The 18,763-nt window shown below is 53.0% G+C and overlaps 1 protein-coding gene across 3 annotated transcripts in view; it reads left to right on the top strand.

Annotated features, from left to right (window-relative positions):
- The window catches only part of RFTN1 (raftlin, lipid raft linker 1), a 226,578-nt gene that overhangs the window by 148,655 nt on the left and 59,160 nt on the right, over positions 1 to 18,763 (top strand). For all 3 annotated transcript variants that reach the window (XM_070797183.1, XM_070797186.1, XM_070797181.1), the window contains exons 5-6: positions 6,734 to 7,076; positions 16,015 to 16,218. In XM_070797183.1, coding sequence (XP_070653284.1) covers positions 6,734 to 7,076; positions 16,015 to 16,218 — 547 coding nt within the window. The remainder of the gene's footprint in view (positions 1 to 6,733; positions 7,077 to 16,014; positions 16,219 to 18,763) is intronic.

Genomic DNA, 18,763 nt, shown 5'->3' with positions numbered 1-18,763 from the left:
TACATCTAAAAGTATCTTTACAGCAGTATCTAGACCAGTGTTGACAATTAGTCACTGTAGTTTTATCCAGGGTGGCACATAAAATGAACCGTGACACCATCTTCATTAGATTCAGACCAAACGGTCCTTGACCGTCGCTGGCCCTTCACCTGTGCCGTCCCGCGTGGCCTGTGGGCTCCAGTCCTGTTGGCCTGTTAGCAGGAGTGTTTTCTGCTGTCTTTCCTGTGTCACATATGGCTTCCATGTTTACCAAACCCAATCAGGACCCCATTTCTCCCTTACTGGTTTTACCCTCATTGCTAAATGTACTCTAAACAAGCGTGTGTATAAGACGAGACAGAGTGTGCATTTGAACTCAGCAGCAGCAGCAGCATGGCATTCATTTTGAGAGTAGAATAACAGACAGTATGCCCTGGATTTTCAGGGACTACCCCAACATCATGGTGTTACTTTTAATAAAAATAATTCTTGAAATATTTAACCAAAGATGATATCATTTTCTGATGCATTGAGACTTTTTATAGAAAGAAATTTTTTTCAATAGAAAAAAGAAACCAAAAAAAAAAAAAAAAGAAATAAGAAACCTTTTTCACGTTATTATGTCTGGTTTTAGGTTGGGTGAATATAATTATCGCATTTGTTCTTACTCATCACAGAGTTGAACGAAGTCTTGGGTCAGTTGAAAACTGTCTTGTTTAATCTTTGGTGCTTAAACCAGAAGTTGTTACTCTTTTAAGTGTTGGGGATGGGATTGTTTTTAATGCAGCTGATGTGATAAAAAGATGGATGAAGGTGTATATTCAGTTAAATCATGTATTTGAGTGGGCATCTTGGGACAGTTTGGGTTGTATAATGTGAAGGAGTGCTGTCATTCAGGAGCACTGGTTTGCGTGAAGATACTCCGGGGCAGATCCAAGCTTTGCCATGACCTAATTGCAGTTGTTAGAGAAGTTACGCGGGTGTGTGCCTGACAGTCTGTGGGGAACTCCTTCCCCAAGGTGGCTTGGGTATTCAGGGTTTGATCTTCTGTATGGACTCGATTCCTTGCTCTTGAACACCTGGCCCAGCTTGATGCCATGGTGGTGTCCAGCAGCAGCCGCTGAGTCTCTGAAAGTAAAGTGACCCGGATGTCTGGGGGACGGGAGTGGGGCTCCAGAAGCATCGCAGGATGGTCTGGCGGGACATGGTGAGTGGATACACGGGTTACAGAAAGGAAGGTGCTGAAGAACAGGCACCTTGACCCCAGTTTGAGACCCATGGTGGACCCATCAGCTGTGATCACTGGCCATGGAGTTCTGAGCCCCAGAGAAAAGGCAGGTCTGGGGAGTTCAAACTTGGGCGTAATGAACACATGCTGCTGCTGCTAAGTCACTTCAGTTGTGTCCGACTCTGTGCGACCTCATAGACAGCAGCCCACCAGGCTCCCCCGTCCCTGGAATTCTCCAGGCAAGAACACTGGAGTGGGCTGCCATTTCCTTCTCCAATGCATGAAAGTGAAAAGTGAAAGTGAAGTCCCTCAGTCGTATCCAACTCTTAGCGACCCCGTGGACTGCAGCCTTCGAGGCTCCTCCTACCATAGGAGGAGGCAAGAGGACTGGAGTGGGTGCCATCACCTTCTCCAAATGAATACAGGACTAGTGGCTAAATCTAAATGAGTACAGGAGGTTCCCATGGGCGTGAGGAGAGCTGGTGGTCAGAAGTGAACCCTGACGAACACTGTCTCATGCCTGCCTTTCTGAGGTTTGTGAGACTTGCTTAACAAAGGTTACAAATGAAGGAATGAGCGAGAAACAAATAGAGTTTGGTTTGACACCTCTAGAAAAATCAAAGGTGTCACAGCCCCTAGGGTCTGGCCAAATATCGATCTTTATAAAATCTAAATGTGGGTTTTCTGGTTAAAAAAGACTGCTCACCCTTTCTGGGAAACAATTTGGCAGCCTGTACCCAGCCTTTGAAGAGCTGATATCCCTTGGCCCGTCCATTCCACTTCTGGGAATCCACCCCAAGATCTGCAGACAAAGATTCGTGCACAAGGATGTTTCATGTTCTTGAGATACACGTTCCCTGGAAGGCTTGCCATGGAGAGAGGCAGCGTCTTTACCATTTACCTTGAGCGTCTTTTTAAGAGTTTTGATGATTAAACAATGCTAGGTGTAGGATACAACACTTACATTACTGTTTAAGATAAAAGATGAGCATTTGAAGAAATCTGTGCTTTGCCCTTGGACACCCCTTCCTTCCGCTCTCCAGAGCTGCTGTGCTGGGTAAGTTAGGGACCTGTTGCTGCTGAGTGAAGTCTGAGGCTTTTTCGTCTTGTCGTTTCGTGATATCCATGGTGTGGCCCTTGTGATGTCTGGTCCAGCCTCATTTCTGGGCGCTCCTGGCTTCTCATGTCATGTCCCAGAAATATTTCTGGGAATCTGTTCACTCCTCAGGCTGTTGCACACTGTCAGGCCTTTGACCGTGAAGCTCCTTCTGTCTCCTTGCCTGCACTGCCCTGTCCCTTTCTCTCACCTGTCTGGTGAACTCCTATTCATCCTTCAAAGCCTCCTGCAGGTTGAGTCCCCAAATAGGTTTTGTTCAGCACGATATTTGGGGGAAAATCCGAATGAATGTTGTAGGGGAGGCTCACACATTCCAGCTCTGCCATAGCCTTCGCCTCCTCCAGCTGTGTTACTCTATTTCATTTCTAATAGCCCTGACCTTCTGTGAGAAAGGTCTCAGTGTCCCCTTCAGGCAGAAATAATCACTTTCTATACCTTCATATTGGAGAAGGCGATGGCACCCCACTCCAGTACTCTTGCCTGGAAAATCCCATGGGTGGAGGAGCCTGGTAGGCTGCAGTCCATGGAGTCGCTAAGAGTCGGACACGACTGAGGGACTTCACTTTCACTTTTCACTTTCATGCATTGGAGAAGGAAATGGCAACCCACTCCACTGTTCTTGCCTGGAGAATCCCAGGGACGGGGAAGCCTGGTGGGCTGCTGTCTCTGGGGTCGCACAGAGTCAGACACGACTCGAGTGACTTAGCAGCATACCTTTATATCCATTATTGTGCTTTGCTTCTCTATGAAAATTTTCTGAAATGTGTACTTCTTTTCAATTATAAAGGTGATATATATGCTTGTTAGATAAATTTTGAAAATTTACACGTACAGCCATGATAATGCTGTGTTTTAAAAGCTTACAGTCTTTGTTTTTTATGTAACATCATAACATAAGCATTATTGTGCCATGTTAGTATAATTATTTTTAAAATCTGTTTACAGTAATCAGCTGAATCTTTTGACAGTTAAGACTCCTATTTTGTAGCCCCAGCACCTAAGCGTGATGCTGTTTTGAGCCAGTGTAGGAACTTAATAAATGTTTGTTGGTTTGTTGGATTCTAGAGCTGAAATAGAGAAGGCATTGGCGAACCACTCCAGTACTCTTGCCTGGAAACTCCCATGGACGGTGGAGCCTGGTGGGCTGCAGTCCATGGGGTCGCTAAGAGTCGGATACGACTGAGCGACTTCACTTTCACTTTTCACTTCCATACATTGAAGAAGGAAATGGTATCCCACTCCAGTGTTCTTGCCTGGAGAATCCCAGGGACGGGGGAGCCTGCTGGGCTGCTGTCTATGGGGTGGCACAGAGTCAGGCACGACTGACGTGACTTAGCAGCAGCAGCAGTCGGTCTCCATCCCTACCTTCCAGGAGTCATTCTGGAAGAAGAGACACAGATCCACTCAGTATTTAATGTGTTCATTCACTCATTCATTCAGCAGATCCTTATTGATCACCTACTATATGTTAGGCAAATTTCTAGCAAATCACGCTTCTTTATTACTGACCGTGACGTAATCCATAGTGTTTCTCTCTTGCCTGTGCTGCCAGGAACCTCAGAGATTAGCTGCCCTCAACCTCAGGCTGTTTGGTACAATTATCTCCTCATTGTTTGGTTTTTAAAAAGTTTGTGACCTGTGTCTTCTTTTAGAAGCTTTCGAAAACAGTTTCTAAAAATAGGTAGATATCACAGATTAATGGTAAAAAATGAATTTTCAGAATGGAAATGATGACTTCAAGGTGTTTTAAAAAAACGTTTGAAGTGTGAATTGAGCCAGCCGTGGGCATTTGTGTGGACACGTGCATGTCGGGGAATTTGATGCTTTGACACGTGTCCACTTGGCCTTGTACTTAGAGAATGAACTTGGACCTGAGCCAAACCTGACTTGGAACCTGACTGCCCACAGCTCGCTTTATGACTTTAAATGTCTCTGGGCTTCAGTGTCCTCATCTGAAATGAAGATCAGTCAGACCATTGATATAAGATGAACTGGGCTGTATGTTCGTATTACTGCTCCAGATCATTTTTCCAGAACGGCCAGGGCTGAACTAAAATGACCTTCTGCCTTAAGTTAGGGTGGGTCATCTGTGGAGGGGTGCCGAGGCTTGCTTTTCCCTTAGAGAGGAGCTCGTGCTGGTGTTTCTTCAGTTCAGTTCAATTCAGTTCAGTTGCTCAGTCATGTCCGACTCTTCGCTACCCCGTGAATTGCAGCACGCCAGGCCTCCCTGTCCATCACCAACTCCCGGAGTTCACCCAAACCCACGTCCATTGAGTCAGTGATGCCATCCAGCCATCTCATCCTCTGTCGTCCCCTTCTCCTTTGCCCTCAATCCCTCCCAGCATCAGAGTCTTTTCCAGTGAGTCAACTCTTCGCATGAGGTGGCCAAAGTACTGGAGTTTCAGCTTTAGCATCGGTCCTTCCAATGAACACCCAGGACTGATCTCCTTTAGAATGGACTGGTTGGATCTCCTTGCAGTCCAAGGGACTCTCAAGAGTCTTCTCCAACACCACAGTTCAAAAGCATCAATTCTTCGGCACTCAGCTTTCTTCACAGTCCAACTCTCACATCCATACATGACCACTGGAAAAACCATAGCCTTGACTAGACGGACCTTTGTTGGCAAAATAATGTCTCTGCTTTTTAATATGCTATCTAGGTTGGTCATAACTTTCCTTCCAAGGAGTAAGCGTCTTTTAATTTCATGGCTGCAATCGCCATCTACAGTGATTTTGGAGCCCAGAAAAATAAAGTCTGACACTGTTTCCACTGTTTCTCCATCTATTTCCCATGAAGTGATAGGACCAGATGCCATGATCTTCGTTTTCTGAATGTTGAGCTTTTAGCCAACTTTTTACTCTCCTCTTTCACTTTCATCAAGAGGCTTTTTAGTTCCTCTTCACTTTCTGGTGTTTCTTACTCCTTCTCAAAAGACAGGAGAGGGTTGCCGCTGACGCCTGGCGGCTTTCTGAGGTCATCCACTCGGGGGTTGGTGACTGAGCCTCCCAGAGCTCTGCGGTCTCCCCCTTCTGCTGCATTTGTAAAGTGACTTGAGCACCCTTGCCCAACAAGTCCCCTAAAGCTCGTCTTCTAATTTTGGCCAGCTCTTGCTTTTGTTTAGCTTTTACTTTCCATTTGTCTTTCACTTATGACAATTACACTCAGTCGCCTGCGGTGGGGGTGTGGTTGCTTTTTTAGGGAGGGAAGGGTTCACGTGGCCCAGAACTCAGTGCGACCATGTGCCCCCCATGTTGAGGCTCAGGAGGTGAGAAGGCTCCGCCTGTTACCTGGACCGGATGGGGGGTGGAGAGCCGTGGGTTGGCGTGTGCAGTGCCCGCAGGCTGGGCATGGTCTTCAGGCGTCCGTGCCTCCCCCTGGGCCGCTGTCCTCAGAGGTCCCCTCTCTCGGGCTGTGCCATCAGCTTTTGCACACTGGTGATTCTCACCACCTTTTCCCTTCTCTGCCAGAGCAATTGTTTCAGAGAGGAAGCTCTTTGAGTCATAAAATGTCATCTGGTAGTTAGTATGTGGTTATATAGATGTATTGAGTTATATAGTAGCCTGATTAGCAGGAAGTAGGTGATTCATCAGAAAAAAAAAAGAATCACACAAAAAAATAAACTCTTACCAAAATGAGCTTCCTCTTTTAGCCTCTTGTTGTTCCAGCTCATCCTTTTAGAACCTTTTTTCAGCTTATTAGGAAAAATTACTAATTGGGACTAATGTAGCGTTTCACAGAGAGGCCATCCCAGCCCTTCACAGTCGAATGCTTTATTTTTTTTTTTTTTACAGTTTAAGAAAACAAGCCCCTCTCTGTCCCCAGCAGGCCAGACTTGGGGTGTGGCCACCACCTTGAGGAGGTGGAGCCTTGGCCAGCTTGAGAGATTTCCGTTCAAACAGGAACATCCAAACTTCCCTGGTGGTCCATTGGTTAAGACTCAGTGCAGTGGGGCGTGGGTTTGATCCCTGCTTGGAGAACTCATTTCAGTTCAGTTCAGTCGCTCAGTCATGTCTGACTCTTTGCAACCCTGTGGACTGCAGCACGCCAGGCCTCCCTGTTATCACCAGCTCCCGGAGTTTACCCAAACTCATGTCCATTGAGTCGGTGATGCCATCCAGCCATCTCATCCTCCGTCATTCCCTTCTCCTGCCTTTAGTCTTTCCTAGCATCAGGGTCTTTCCCAGGGAGTCAGTTCTTCGCATCAGGTGGCCAAAGGATTGGAGTTTCAGCTCCAACATCAGAGAACTAAGATCCCATGTGTGGTGTGGACGCGCGTGCACACACACACCCACACCCACACACACACACCCAGAAACACCCCCCGAGGCCTCCCTGAGGTGCCGCGTGTGCCCCCTCTCTGATGGAATGTCCTGTTTACCCGTTTCCCTTGGTTTGGTTTGCCTCACAGATCCAGGAGGCTGCGAGTCGTGGCCTGAAGTTCGTCGGTGTCGTGCCTCAGTACCGCTGCCCTGGGAGCCCTGCGGGCAGCTGCCCCCCAGCAGATGCCCAGGATGAGACACAGGAGCCTGGAGGTCATGGGGCTGCAGAGGAGCTGGGGGCTGCAGATGCTGCCGTGGGGACGGACAGAAGCCTGGAGCCTGGCCAGGGCCCGAGAGAGGAGACGCCTGCCACCCAGCAGCCCAATTCGCCCTCGGGAGAGGGGGACGGCGCAGAGTCTCCTGCTCGAGGGACTCCGGAGGGACCAGATGCTGACCTGCCGTCGGAAGGGCCTGGAGAGCCGCTCGCGGCCAGTAAGTATGTCAGCACCGGGACTCTGAGCCATGTGGAGAGCGGCTGCTAGCTTTTCAGTAATCACCGGGGGCCTTTTAGGAAAATGAATGGAATTTGAATGTAGAGATGGCAGTCCGTCCATCAAACAGGAGAAGCTGTCGAGCCGTTTTCCGGGCCTCCTGACTCTTCCTTCCTGAGGCTGTGCCTTCTGGGGGTGGGGGGTGGGCAGACCACGGGATGCTGACTTGTTGCGGCTCCAGAATGTCACGATTGCAGCAGGTTCTAGAATGCATGGTGTTTTCTCCCCACGCCCACACGCTGCCCCCAGATTACCCCGTGTGACCCCAGGAAACGTGGTGATGGCTGGGCACCCATGCAGAAAGCACCTTCCGCGCCTGGTCCTCTTGTTTTGAATTTAAAGAAGGAAATCCAGAGCCCCAGCGAGGATGAGGCGTGAGGTGTGCAGGAAGCTGCTGACTCAGCCCTTGTGCTGTAAACAGCCAGGCTTCGGGGGGTCTGTCTCGTGGACAGACCAGCACCATGGAGCACATGCGGCCAGGGAGAGGCCACCGGGAAGCGATTGCTCTGAGTCACAGTGTTTAATGGCCGCTAGGGCACGGACTCTAGGTTGGAGATTTCAAATAACGATGCAGGAAGGAGGCTGGCAGCCAGTGTTAACAAATGCTTCCTTCTTCCTGTGACGTGGGAGGCCACTTTGCATCATTGCCCCCTTTGCAGCTGAGTACACTGAGGTTCAGAGAGTCCATCCATCGCCCAGGCTGGAAACAGATCTGCTGGATGAACCCAGGCTGGCTCCCCGCCTGGTCCTTCCTGTGTGATGCTCAGACAGGTGATCAGAGTTTACTGAGCCCTCAGACTGCAGGCAGTGAAGTTGCTCTTCATTTCCCCATGACTCCCTTCCACTTTCCTGCTCCAAGAAATCGTGCGTCCCGCCATTTCCTGGAAGGCAGGCCCTTGTATGAGCTGTCTCCCCTTTGGAAGGTGACGAGTGACAAGACTGATGGGAGGAGGCCCAGGTCTTGGGGAGACTTTCTCTTTAGGCCTTTCTGGATCATCTCCCTGGTTAATGTTATTGGTGGTGGTGGTTTAGTCGTTAAGTCGTGTCTGACTCTTGTGATCCCGTGGACTGTAGCCCGCCAGGTTCCCCTGCCCATGGGATTCTGCAGGCAAGAATCCTGGAGTGGGTCACCATTTCCTTCTCCAGGAGATCTTCCCCACCCAGGAATCGAACCCGGGTCTCCTGCATTGCAGGCAGATTCTTTACCAACTGAGCTATGAGGGAAAGCCCTGGTTAATGTTATTATTTATATACTAATTCTTGAGGTTAGCCTCTTACAACTGATGAGAAACTGCTTATGCTTTGAGAACAGAAAAGGGTGAGGGAGCTCCCTAGAGGCCAGTGGTTAAGACTCTGCACTTGCACTGCAGGACACCCAGGTTCAGTCCCTGATCAGGGAACCAAGATCCCCCAAGCCACACGGTGCCGCCAAAAAAAAAAAAAAAAGAGGAGAAATAGCTTTTCTTGTTATGTCACAGATCCCGAAAAGAAAACTGTGGGATGGTTAATGCTGGGGCTTGTTTGCAAGGATGACTTAGAAGGGGAGATGGTAGCCACCTCACTTCAGGGAGAGATCAGGATTAGTGTTTCATCAGGGCCTTGATTTGTGGTGGCTCAGATGGTAAAGAAACTGCGTACAGTGCAGGAGATGAGGGTTCGATCCCTGGGTCAGGGAGGTCTGGAGGAGGGCATGGCAACCCACTCCAGTACCCTTGCCTGGAGAATCCCATGGACAGAGGAGCCCAGCGGGCTACAGTCGGTGGGGTCGCAGAGAGCTGGGCGTGACTGAAGTGACGGAGCACGCGTGCCAAAGGAGGGGTCCATTTAAAGCACTCCTAAGTAGGAGCCCTCACGACTGGGGTACAGGCCCCGTCATCCTGACCATTGCCCCCAGCTCTGCACGGAGCCCTGGCTTTGAGAAAGGAGGCCATCGATACAGAAGGGCCCCTCGGGAGTTTCCGATGTTCCCTGTTCTGGAGCGCACCTTCCTTCAAGACTCCCTCCAGACTGGCCGCCTCCTGGGGTTAAGTAATCCGGGAGACTTGTCCCAGGACTGTCCCCCTAGGCCCCCTGCTGTCCTGCGACTGTTCCCTCCCTCAGACCCTTCCCCCGTCGCTGGGCACACAGAGACCCCCCCAACACCCAAGGGTCTTGGCCTGCGCCTCGTTTCCTCAAACCCCTGTTCTCTCCTGGAAAACCAGAACCTTCTGAGGAATGCAGGGTTCAGGTGTGTCTGGAGGTGGTCAGCCCAAGAGTGTGTGAGAACTGCAGCTGTGAGGGGTGACGGTGCCCCGACCCCTGTCCTGCTTGGTAGGCAGCTGGCTGGCTGTTATCTGAGCGTGGCTCTTAGCTCTCTGCATAGGAGGCCACAGGTCTCCGAGACTTGGGCAGCTCACTGTGACCCTTATGTCTCTTCTGGTGGAATAAATGAATCTTTGGCTCTTTCTCATCAGCCAGTGAACACACAGGGCCCCTGGTGCCCAGGCTTGGCCTCACGGGACACAGGACGGTCATCATGGTGACAGCCCTCCAGTGGCCAGGTCTCAGCTTGCCCGTGTGACCATGTGCACAACAGCTTTATGACAGAGGATGCTCTTACTGTGCCTGTGTCACAGGAAGTGGCCTGTGTGCCCTCCTAGAGTTACACTTTATCTCATAGTTTGAGTGTTAGGGCTTCCCTGGAGGCTCAGCTGGTAAAGAATCCTCCTGCAATGTGGGAGACCTGGGTTTGATCCCTGGGTTGGGAAGATCCCCTGGAGAAGGGAAAGGCTCCCCACTCCAGCATTGTGGCCTGGAGAATTCCATGGACTATATAGTCCACAGGGTCACAGAGTAGGACACGACTGAGCAACTTGCACTTGAGCATCAGTTGAGCGTAGCTTCCACCTCCTAGGAGGCTGGCCAGGGACGCCGTCCCCACTGGTCAGCTGGCCCAGCCCCCAGCTCAGCCCAGCTCCTGTTCTAGTTGTTTTCCCGTCTGTCCTGGGGCATCCACAAACAACCACGTCTCCCAGCGCTCCCGCCCTGCTCTCAGCTTCCCTCCACTCAGGGCTCCCTAAGGAGGGCCAAGTACTTTACCTCCGCTTCCTGCTGGTGGGTTTAAATAGGCAATCACAGCAAGACAATTAAAAAACAGTCCAGAGGGCATCTCCCTGCTCTGCCTCTGCTCCGCCTTTAATTCATCCGCTCTCTCTTATCGATGCTGGGGGCTCAGCGAGGCCCGCAGGCTCTGCATCCGACCGGGTGGCCCCCCACCCCCCGGGCTGTGGGACCCCTCGGGTCCAGGGCTTCTGCCCCCTACGTCCACCCGGATTTCGCTCGTCCTGGGAGCGTCCTGTGGGCTCTGCGTCCGTCCGGGCGCCCCCCACCTCCCTGGACCGCGGGGACCCCGCGGTTGGCTCCCCACGTCCACCTGGGCTGGGTCCAGGGGTTCATCCCCCGACATCCACCCAGGCTACGCTCGTCTGGGGAGCATGCTGTCGGCTTTCTGTCCGTCTGGGCGCCCCCACTCCAGACCCCCCGGGCCATGGGACCCCTCGGGTCCAGGGGTTGGCTCCCCACGTCCACCCGGGCTGCACTTGTCCGGGGAGCGTGCTGTCGGTTTGACGTCCGGCTGGGCGGGCCTCCCCCGAGCCTCGCTTTGGCAGGCTTCCCTCCACATCTCCCTCGTTCCCGGCTGCGGGTGGACGCAGGGCCCCTGGGAAGAGCTGGCCCGCCGCTGGGTTCCCAGTCCATTTCTGTGCCCCGGGGTGGGGGAGACAGCTTCCTTCATTGACCGTAAACAGGCCAGGAGGCAAGGTCAGGGCTTGGGAAGCTCAGAGCGGCGTTGCTGGGCCATATTCCCTGCCTTCTCCGCTGGCCTCCGGCATCCCTGTCTGGCCTCCGGCACTGCAGCGTCAGTAGCAGAAACGAGGGGGCCGCACAGGTTCATGTAGATTCAGCTTGTTCTGTCACCCAAGTAATAACGCAGTGTCATCCCCGAGTTGCCCTTCCTCCCTGCACCGGCTCACTTGAAATGTCCAGAATGCAGAAGCCTGGGCCGGATCTCTGTGTCCTTCTCCAGGGCCTTCTATGAGCAAGCCTCCTGGCAGCCAGCTCCTTCTGGGGCAATGCCCCCTGAGTCTGCCCTCCCTCACTGGGCCTGGTTCTCCCCTCCTGGCCCCCAGACAGCTCTGCCCTGGGGTCTGTATGCCTCCGCCTGCTGCCATTGTCCTGGCTATTTGCACTCAGTCCATTGACAGCAGCCGCTGACCACCTCCCTGGCCGCTCATGGGCATCAGCTCCCGCTCTCTGTGTGCTGATGAAACCAGCCTCTCATGAGGTTTGGGAAACAGCCAGGGGTTGGGGGGTTTGGAAGAGTCTTGACTGATGTTGAAGCTGAAACTCCAATCCTTTGGCCACCTGATGTGAAGAACTGACTCCTTGGGAAAGACCCTGATGCTGGGAAAGATTGAAGGCAGGAGGAGAAGGGGACGACAGAGGATGAGATGGGTGGATGGCATCACTGACTCAATGGACATGAGTTTGGGTAAACTCCGAGAGTTGGTGATGGACAGGGAGGCCTGGCGTGCTACAGTCCATGGGGTCGCAAAGAGTTGGACATAACTGAGCGACTGAACTGAACTGGCTTTGCCACTTGCTGGCTTGTGATCCTGGGGAATCCAGTTAAGGCGTCTGGCGTGTAGAAGGGACACAGTTTCCCATGGAGGTGGGCATCGAAGGGGATGTTGGTGGTGACAGCCCTCACTGACACACTCACGTCCCGCGATTGCTGTGCACTCAGCAGGTCCCACACTCTGCCTGGCAAGCTGACTTCCCCAGGCCCAGAGGTGCCCCACCCTGCACCCACGCCGGAAGTGGCATCTCCCCTGCCCCCGGCACCTGGCTGGGCCCGAGGCCCTCCTCCCTCTTGCCCCGTGGTGCCCACCGCCCCGCCTTCCCAGTGTAACCTTTGGCCCCAGCCCTCCTGCTGTGTCCGCAGCCGACCAGAGCCCCTGCCCAGCCCGGCTCCCAGGCCAAGTCTGATGCCCACTTGTCCCTCCACCCCAGCCGATGTGCCAGCCGGCTCCTTCTCCCTGTCCAGCCCTGGGAGCTCATGCTTTCAGCCCGACTCTGAGACCCCCTCCTTCCTGCCGCCTGGAGGTCCCCGGGGCGCCAGGACCCCGTCAGCTCAACCCACGGGTCGCCGTCTCTCGGGGGCCCCAGCTGCAGACTGCAGGCGTCCGTCCCGTGCCTATGTCCCTACTGCCGGGCACCCACCTCAGACCCGGGCATCTACCTTCTTCCTCCTCGTTCACGGGGAGTATAGCAAGGCCTTGGCAGGCCTGGCTGGCAGCATCCAGCTGGCCCCAGCTGCGGGCACCCCGTCCCCCCCGCCCTGGCCGCTTGCGCTTTTCTGGCTGAGGTCAGTCCAGTGAATACAGGTGCAACCCCGGCCGTGTTTTCTAGACTTTTCTGGACACCGAGGGTCTAAATGGCACCAGATTAGCCCCCCCCCCCACCCCCCCGGTGTGCAAGGGGGTCAGAGGGGACGAGACAGAAAGAGAAATACAAGATAGAACCGTCTCGAAGCTGCTTGGGTGCCCTGCCAGGCCCAGCCTGCAGCTGTCCTCGGAACGTTCTCAGAAACAATGCCTTCCCCCTCCTTGGGGACTCTGTCCCGTGTCTGGAAAAATCCTCTCGCTGGGGTCAGGGCAGAGTCAACGGAGCAGCTGAGAAAATGTAAACACACTTGGTCCTCTTTGTGGAATCCCTGGTGACCGCTCCCGTGAGGACGTGTACTGGAGAGCCGGAATATTAAAACATCAAAGGGCGTCGTTTGGGGACAGTTTCTCTTGGCTGGTTTCCAGGTGAGGACCGTGGCCGGGGAGCCGGCGGGACAGAGGCATTTACTGCAGGGCTGGGCATCTGCAAGTAGGTTTCTTCTCATGCTTTGGAGACTCTTGATTCCAACAGCCTTCCCCTTTTCCTTCCCGAAAAGTTTATTTCTGTCGCTGGCTCCGGCCCTGCTCCCCGGGGAGGACCCAGATGGAGAGCTGGGCGCGCTGTCAGCACCCCGCCGCCGGCCCGGTCTGCAGGCTGTCTCCGCGGCCCCCGGCCTGCACCCGCCTTCTCCTTCCGCCTTCCCCTTTTCTGTTTCATCGTGCACGTGGGAAGGCCGTGGCTCTGTCTAGCCATGTGACTGGGGGTCCTCCTGTGTGATCAGGTGGTTGGGCTGCTTCTCAGTTCCCCTTGCAGAGGCTGTGGCTTCTTTTTCTTCTTAGTCTGTGTGCCCTTGGGCTTGCCTGATCGGAGCCGAGCGCTGTGACACTTGCTCTGGCCCACCTTGGGGGTCACCTGAGGACAGCTTCCCTAGCCTCTGCCTATAGGTGTTCTCTGGAATGGTCAGGTGCCCCAGGCATTAATGCCCCAGGAATGGCCTCAATCCCTGAGGACAGATGCCCGCCTTCCTTGCCCCTCATAGGGCAACACGCGACATCTCCGGTCCCCAGTAACCTGCTAGTGGATGCCTGCCTTGGCTTTTATCTCCTCCTTGTTTCTTATCCCTGCTCCCTCACTCTTATTGTCTGGGATTACTCCCCAAAGAAACAGCTTGCACCCCAAAGCTTATAGGGTCTGCTTTTGAAGAGATGAAGTCAAGGCCTGGCTCCCACTCTTCCCTTTCAACAGCTGCAGCTCTTACTTGAACCCCAACTCCTTGGACTGGAAAAGGGCACTTCCTGTCCCACCCCCCAGCCCTAATCCCCTTGCTTGACTCTCTATAAACCTTTCTCGGCACGACGCCACAGCTAACGCTTGTATTTGAAAGTCACAAAATAGGGGATCGCTAGCTCCATATACCAAGAGCTAATTTCTCCCCTGAAAGCACTTGCCGGCTGCCTTTTCCCATGGCTTCCTGAGTCAGGGAAGTGGACCGAGAAAGTACTATGGGGTGGGGACGAGGCACAGGCCAGTGCTGGTTGTTGGAGAGCCGGGTGGCTGTTTGTGAAGACGCGTCCCCTCCTTCCTCATTGATTCTAGCCCCTGGATTGCTCGAAACGGCTGACAGCAAAGTCTTTGGCCCAGAATTGCTCCCTGAGGTCTCTGCTGGCACTTACTCAGGTGGGTAAGTGCCACCTGAGTGGAAAGACTCTCTTTGTCCCAGAATACAGTCGTCCTGTGAGATAACTTGAGATGCTATGTGGAGAAACGTTTTTGGTGTGAAAATGCCTCACCGTTTGCTCCTGTTTGTGGCAAATGGTAACGGTGTCCCTTATGGTCATGAAGCTCCATTTCCTGTTTAAGCACACTTATCTAGATAAAGGAAAGTGGATCCATTTTCAAAGGTCATGTATTTGGAGACTGGAAAACTGGGAAACAAACATGGGATGCAGTGTCCCAGAATGTGGGGTCCAGGCAAGGTGTCTCCTACAGGGAGTGTGTGGGTGTCCTTTATCCTTTTTGCTAATGTCAGCCATTGTTTATGACCTTTAGAATATTTTTTTGGAAGGAGGGTGGGGATTTTCTTATCTGAATTGGTATTTTTGGCAACCAAAGCATGTTCCTGAGTGGCCTGTGTAAGCAAAGCTTTTTAAGCGGGGTGAATTCTTGGTTGCTCGACTAAATTGAGTAACACAAAAATAGACCTTCAGCCTTAGATTGAAATTCCAGGTATTTGCTTCCGGAGGCTGAGGCTGCTCACTCGTGGCCGGCCGCACGTAGGGCGGGAGGCAAGGGTCAGCTGCCGGGTGGCAGTGAGCATCGATTTTTACAGAGCCCAGCCATAAAGGAAGGCCGGGGAAGCTGCGCCTTACTCTCAGGGCCCATTGGCTGTTGGAGCAACCTTATCACTCCACGCAGGAACCCTCATTTACTGGAGCGAATTTATTTTTACATTTCAGTGATGTATTTTTGATGTCCTTGATTAAGTATTATGCGTTCGGCCCCAGGAAACACCACTGCAGTTTATAAATAGTGAATTCAGGGAGGTGCAGAGCTCCTGGAATTACGGCAGTATTTTTGATTTTATGTGCCTCTGTGCATTTCCTTTAAAAGAAAAAGAAAAAACAGATCAGCTCTTGCCCCAAAACATGTCTGCTTTTGCTTCTAAAATACCCCTTTGTATGAATTTCTAGAAATGTCTACTATATCCTTCTTTCAAACACCTAACCATACAAATTGATCCCGGCTAACAGCTGTTCATCATATGTCATATTCAGAACTGAGTCCTGCTGACTAAAAAACGCACAGCGTCAGAGTTGCGAGTTAAGTTTTATTGGGGACAGAATGAGGACTTAGCCTGGGAGACAACATTTCCGATAGCCCTGAAAAACGGCTCCAGGGAGGTAGGAGGAGAGGTCAGTGTAACATACGATTTTTGTGAAGGAGATGTGTGTGGTCAGTCACACCTTTTGGGTAGAGGCTTGCTGCCAGCGACAAGGAGCAGATGTCACCAGGAACGATTTTAGTCCTTTTCTCGATTTGAGGAGATACAAGAATTAGGCTCATAAAATGCTCTCTTGAAAATACCTATCTAAAGGCTTAACCTGCCAGTTTTTCTCAGAGCACAGAGTACCCCTTTCCTGGTCTCCGTTCGGAATGCCTCTCGGGGTATTGAAGGTCCGTGGCTGCAGTGGCCGAGGACTTCATCATCATGGGCGCAGATGACAAGGGCCGGCCTTCTGTTGGCAGTCCCCGTGGGACTCGGCCTTCGAGGTCCGTGTCACTTTCAAGGCTGCCTAACGTGCTGCTTGGGTCTTCCTGTTAGGCGACATGCAGCCTAGCAGAAGGCTGGCCTGTGATGCCCTGCCTGCAGGTTCCTGTTAGTCGCATCCAGCCCGATAAGGCAGTTTGTCACTGTTTAACCTCCCGTCTCCCGTTCTCTCTATGCATCCCCGCAGAAATGGAGATCTTTGCCCTTTTCAACAAACCGAAGAGCCATCAGAAGTGCCGGCAGTATTACCCTGTCACCATTCCTCTCCGGGTCTCCAAGAACGGCCCAACGGTCTGCGGTCTGGACGCCAACTGGCTGGAGCACATGAGCGACCACTTCCGGAAGGGCGGCGTCCTGGTGAATGCCGTCTCCTCGCTTAGCTTGGTCCACGGTAAGGACCACATCCCCACCCCACCCCCCATCAAGTGGCCCTCCTGAACTCTGCTTCTCACGCCTGTCATCTCAGCCCACCTTCAGAACCACCCTCCCCCAATTCAAGTAAGTTCCGCGGGTTTGATTTCAATTCACACATCTGGAGGAGTCGTCCACAAAAGCCCACACCGGTGCTCGCCCAGCCCCTCCAGGAGTCAGCCAGGTCTATGCTAACACCACAGAGAAGGGGGGGGGCAGTTTCATTTCATCATGGTGGCCTCCGTTGAGATTGCTTTTAAAGGCTTTTAAAGAGATTATTCCTGGGGTTTGTTAATTACCCCCTAGGATCCTGCCGCTCTGAAAGTGCAAATTGTTTGTAGACATCATTACAGTTTGAAGTAACAGTAGCAGCACCTTGGAATTAACAGCAGAGGAGTGAACTGAACAGCTGGGTTTCTGTAAACTCCGTCGGGATGCACGCCGCTCCCGGGTCTCACTGCACCCAGCGGCCCTGCCGGTAATGGGTTCTCTCTGGGGGTTTGCTGCTCAGGCAGCAATATTGGTGTCAGCTCCTCTGAGGCAGAGAGAAAGCTTGCCCCAAATGGGTAAATGTGTCAAGCAAAGAAGGAGTTTTCAAGCTAACACGAAGGTGGGTTGAGTCGCTAGGGTGCATCGAAACCCAGAGACCATTTGGGGCGTGGGGCCAGCCTGCCAGCGCGTGTGGATCTTGAGGGCTGCCAGTCAGCAGGATTCTTGAGCAAGTGAAATGTAAAGTAACACCGAATCCGTTGATCCCAGTGAAACCTGGCAGGGGGCACCGACATTGAGCAGTTTTCTCTCTAAAAATTGGCAGAGTCAGGAACAGAGATTGGATTCTGTGTTATTTGCAATCCTTGAGCTGCTAGCAAACATCCCTGGAAGAGGCATCGGTCTGAATTCTGAGTGTCTGTGCGTGTAGTCATCCAAAACCTCAAGAACGTTGTCGAGTACGAGCCAGTCTTGTCCAGTGCAAGTCCTGTGCCACTGCCCAGATAGCAACGTCTAATGGTAACGAGTCCACGGAGCAGCAGCAGGCACTGCAGAGTATCGTGGGCCACGGCCACTTGTGGATGGAAGCAGGATATGAGATAGGAGATGAGTGGGCCACTGGGACTTGAAGATGTTCTATATCTGTGCCACCAGCCACGAGTGGCCACTGACCACTGGGGATGTGGCAAGTAAGCCTGAGAAACTTAATTTTTAATTTATTTAATTTTTATTAGTTTCCATTTCAGTAGCCATATGAGGCTCTCAGCTGGTATATTAGTGCAATTCTAAAGCGTATTTTCTTTCTTTTTTAAATAACTATTTGTTTTCACTGCGCTGGGTCTTCGTTGCTGTGTGCAGGCTTTTTCTAGTTGCAGCAGGCGGAGGCTTCTTCTAGTTGGGCTTCTCTGGGTATGTGGGCTTCGCTTGTTTCAGAGCACGGGCTCCAGGGTGCGCAGGCCTCAGTCCCTGCAGCTCGCGGGCCTTGGTCCCTGTGGCTCGCGGGCCTCAGTCGCCTCGCGGGCCTCCGTCCCTGTGGCTCGCAGGCCTCGGTTGCCTTGCGGGCCTCGGTCCCTGTGGCTCACAGGCCTCGGTCGCCTCGCGGGCCTCAGTCCTTGTGGCTCGCAGGCTTAGTTGCCCCACAGCATGTGGAATCCTCCTGGACCAGGGACGGAACCTGAGTTCCCTGCCTTGGCAGGCGGATTCTTAACTGCTGGACCACCAGGGAGTTCCTAGAGTATTTTTCATTAATACAACTAAGGAAGAGTCAGTTCCGTCCCCTGGCGACAAGGTCAGTAATCTCCCTGGGCACCAGGAGGCCTTCCCTGGGTGCTGGCAGAGTTCTTGCAAGCTGGGGGCTGTGCTGGCTGGCTGGAGACGCACCATCCAACCCCAGGGCACGTGCTCAGAGCAGACGGTTACAGCCTTGTTCACTGGCGTTGGAGGGCCCGGCGGGGACCCTTTGCCTCCTGCTTCTGCCGGGACACCCGGTCATGCCTCTCCGGGCACGCAGCGACGGCTCCTTTTAGCTCCTCCTGGGGCCAGAGAGGCTCTGTGGCTACGCATGGTTTTAAGTCTCCGCCTGGGAAACTGAGGGTTGGTTGTACTAGCATCTTAAAGATGGGCAGGGAGGCATGGGGGCCAGGAGCCGCCCGGGCAGCTGCTGGGCCTGCTCCACCTGGGGAGAACTGGGGCTTTGGAGGGGAGGTTTTGTCTTTGTCCCTTTGCCTGTCAGGGGCCAGCCAAGCCCCTAGAAGACACCACGAACATGCAAGTCTGTGCAGCCTTCAGTGCCTGTCTGGCTGTCGAGCTTCAGCTGTCCAGGCTGCATTCTCACCTCCAATCCTCCCCTCGCCTCACTCTCCAGCCTTGAGTCCAGAAACAGACAGCGCATGCAGTCTTTCTTCACATCTGACTTGAGTGTTAGAAATGCTGTTACAGCCTCCCTTGGCTTCAGCTGCATGAAATCCAGCCTTCCCGCCTTGAAGACAGAACATGAAATTTTCTCTGGCACGTGAGTGGGAAGCCTTGCGCTGAGC

Source organism: Bos indicus, chromosome 1, assembly GCF_029378745.1.
Source record: "Bos indicus isolate NIAB-ARS_2022 breed Sahiwal x Tharparkar chromosome 1, NIAB-ARS_B.indTharparkar_mat_pri_1.0, whole genome shotgun sequence".
Classification (NCBI taxonomy): domain Eukaryota; kingdom Metazoa; phylum Chordata; class Mammalia; order Artiodactyla; family Bovidae; genus Bos; species Bos indicus.
The sequence above is the reverse complement of the archived record's forward strand: the minus strand, read 5'-3'. Positions and strand labels throughout refer to the sequence as shown.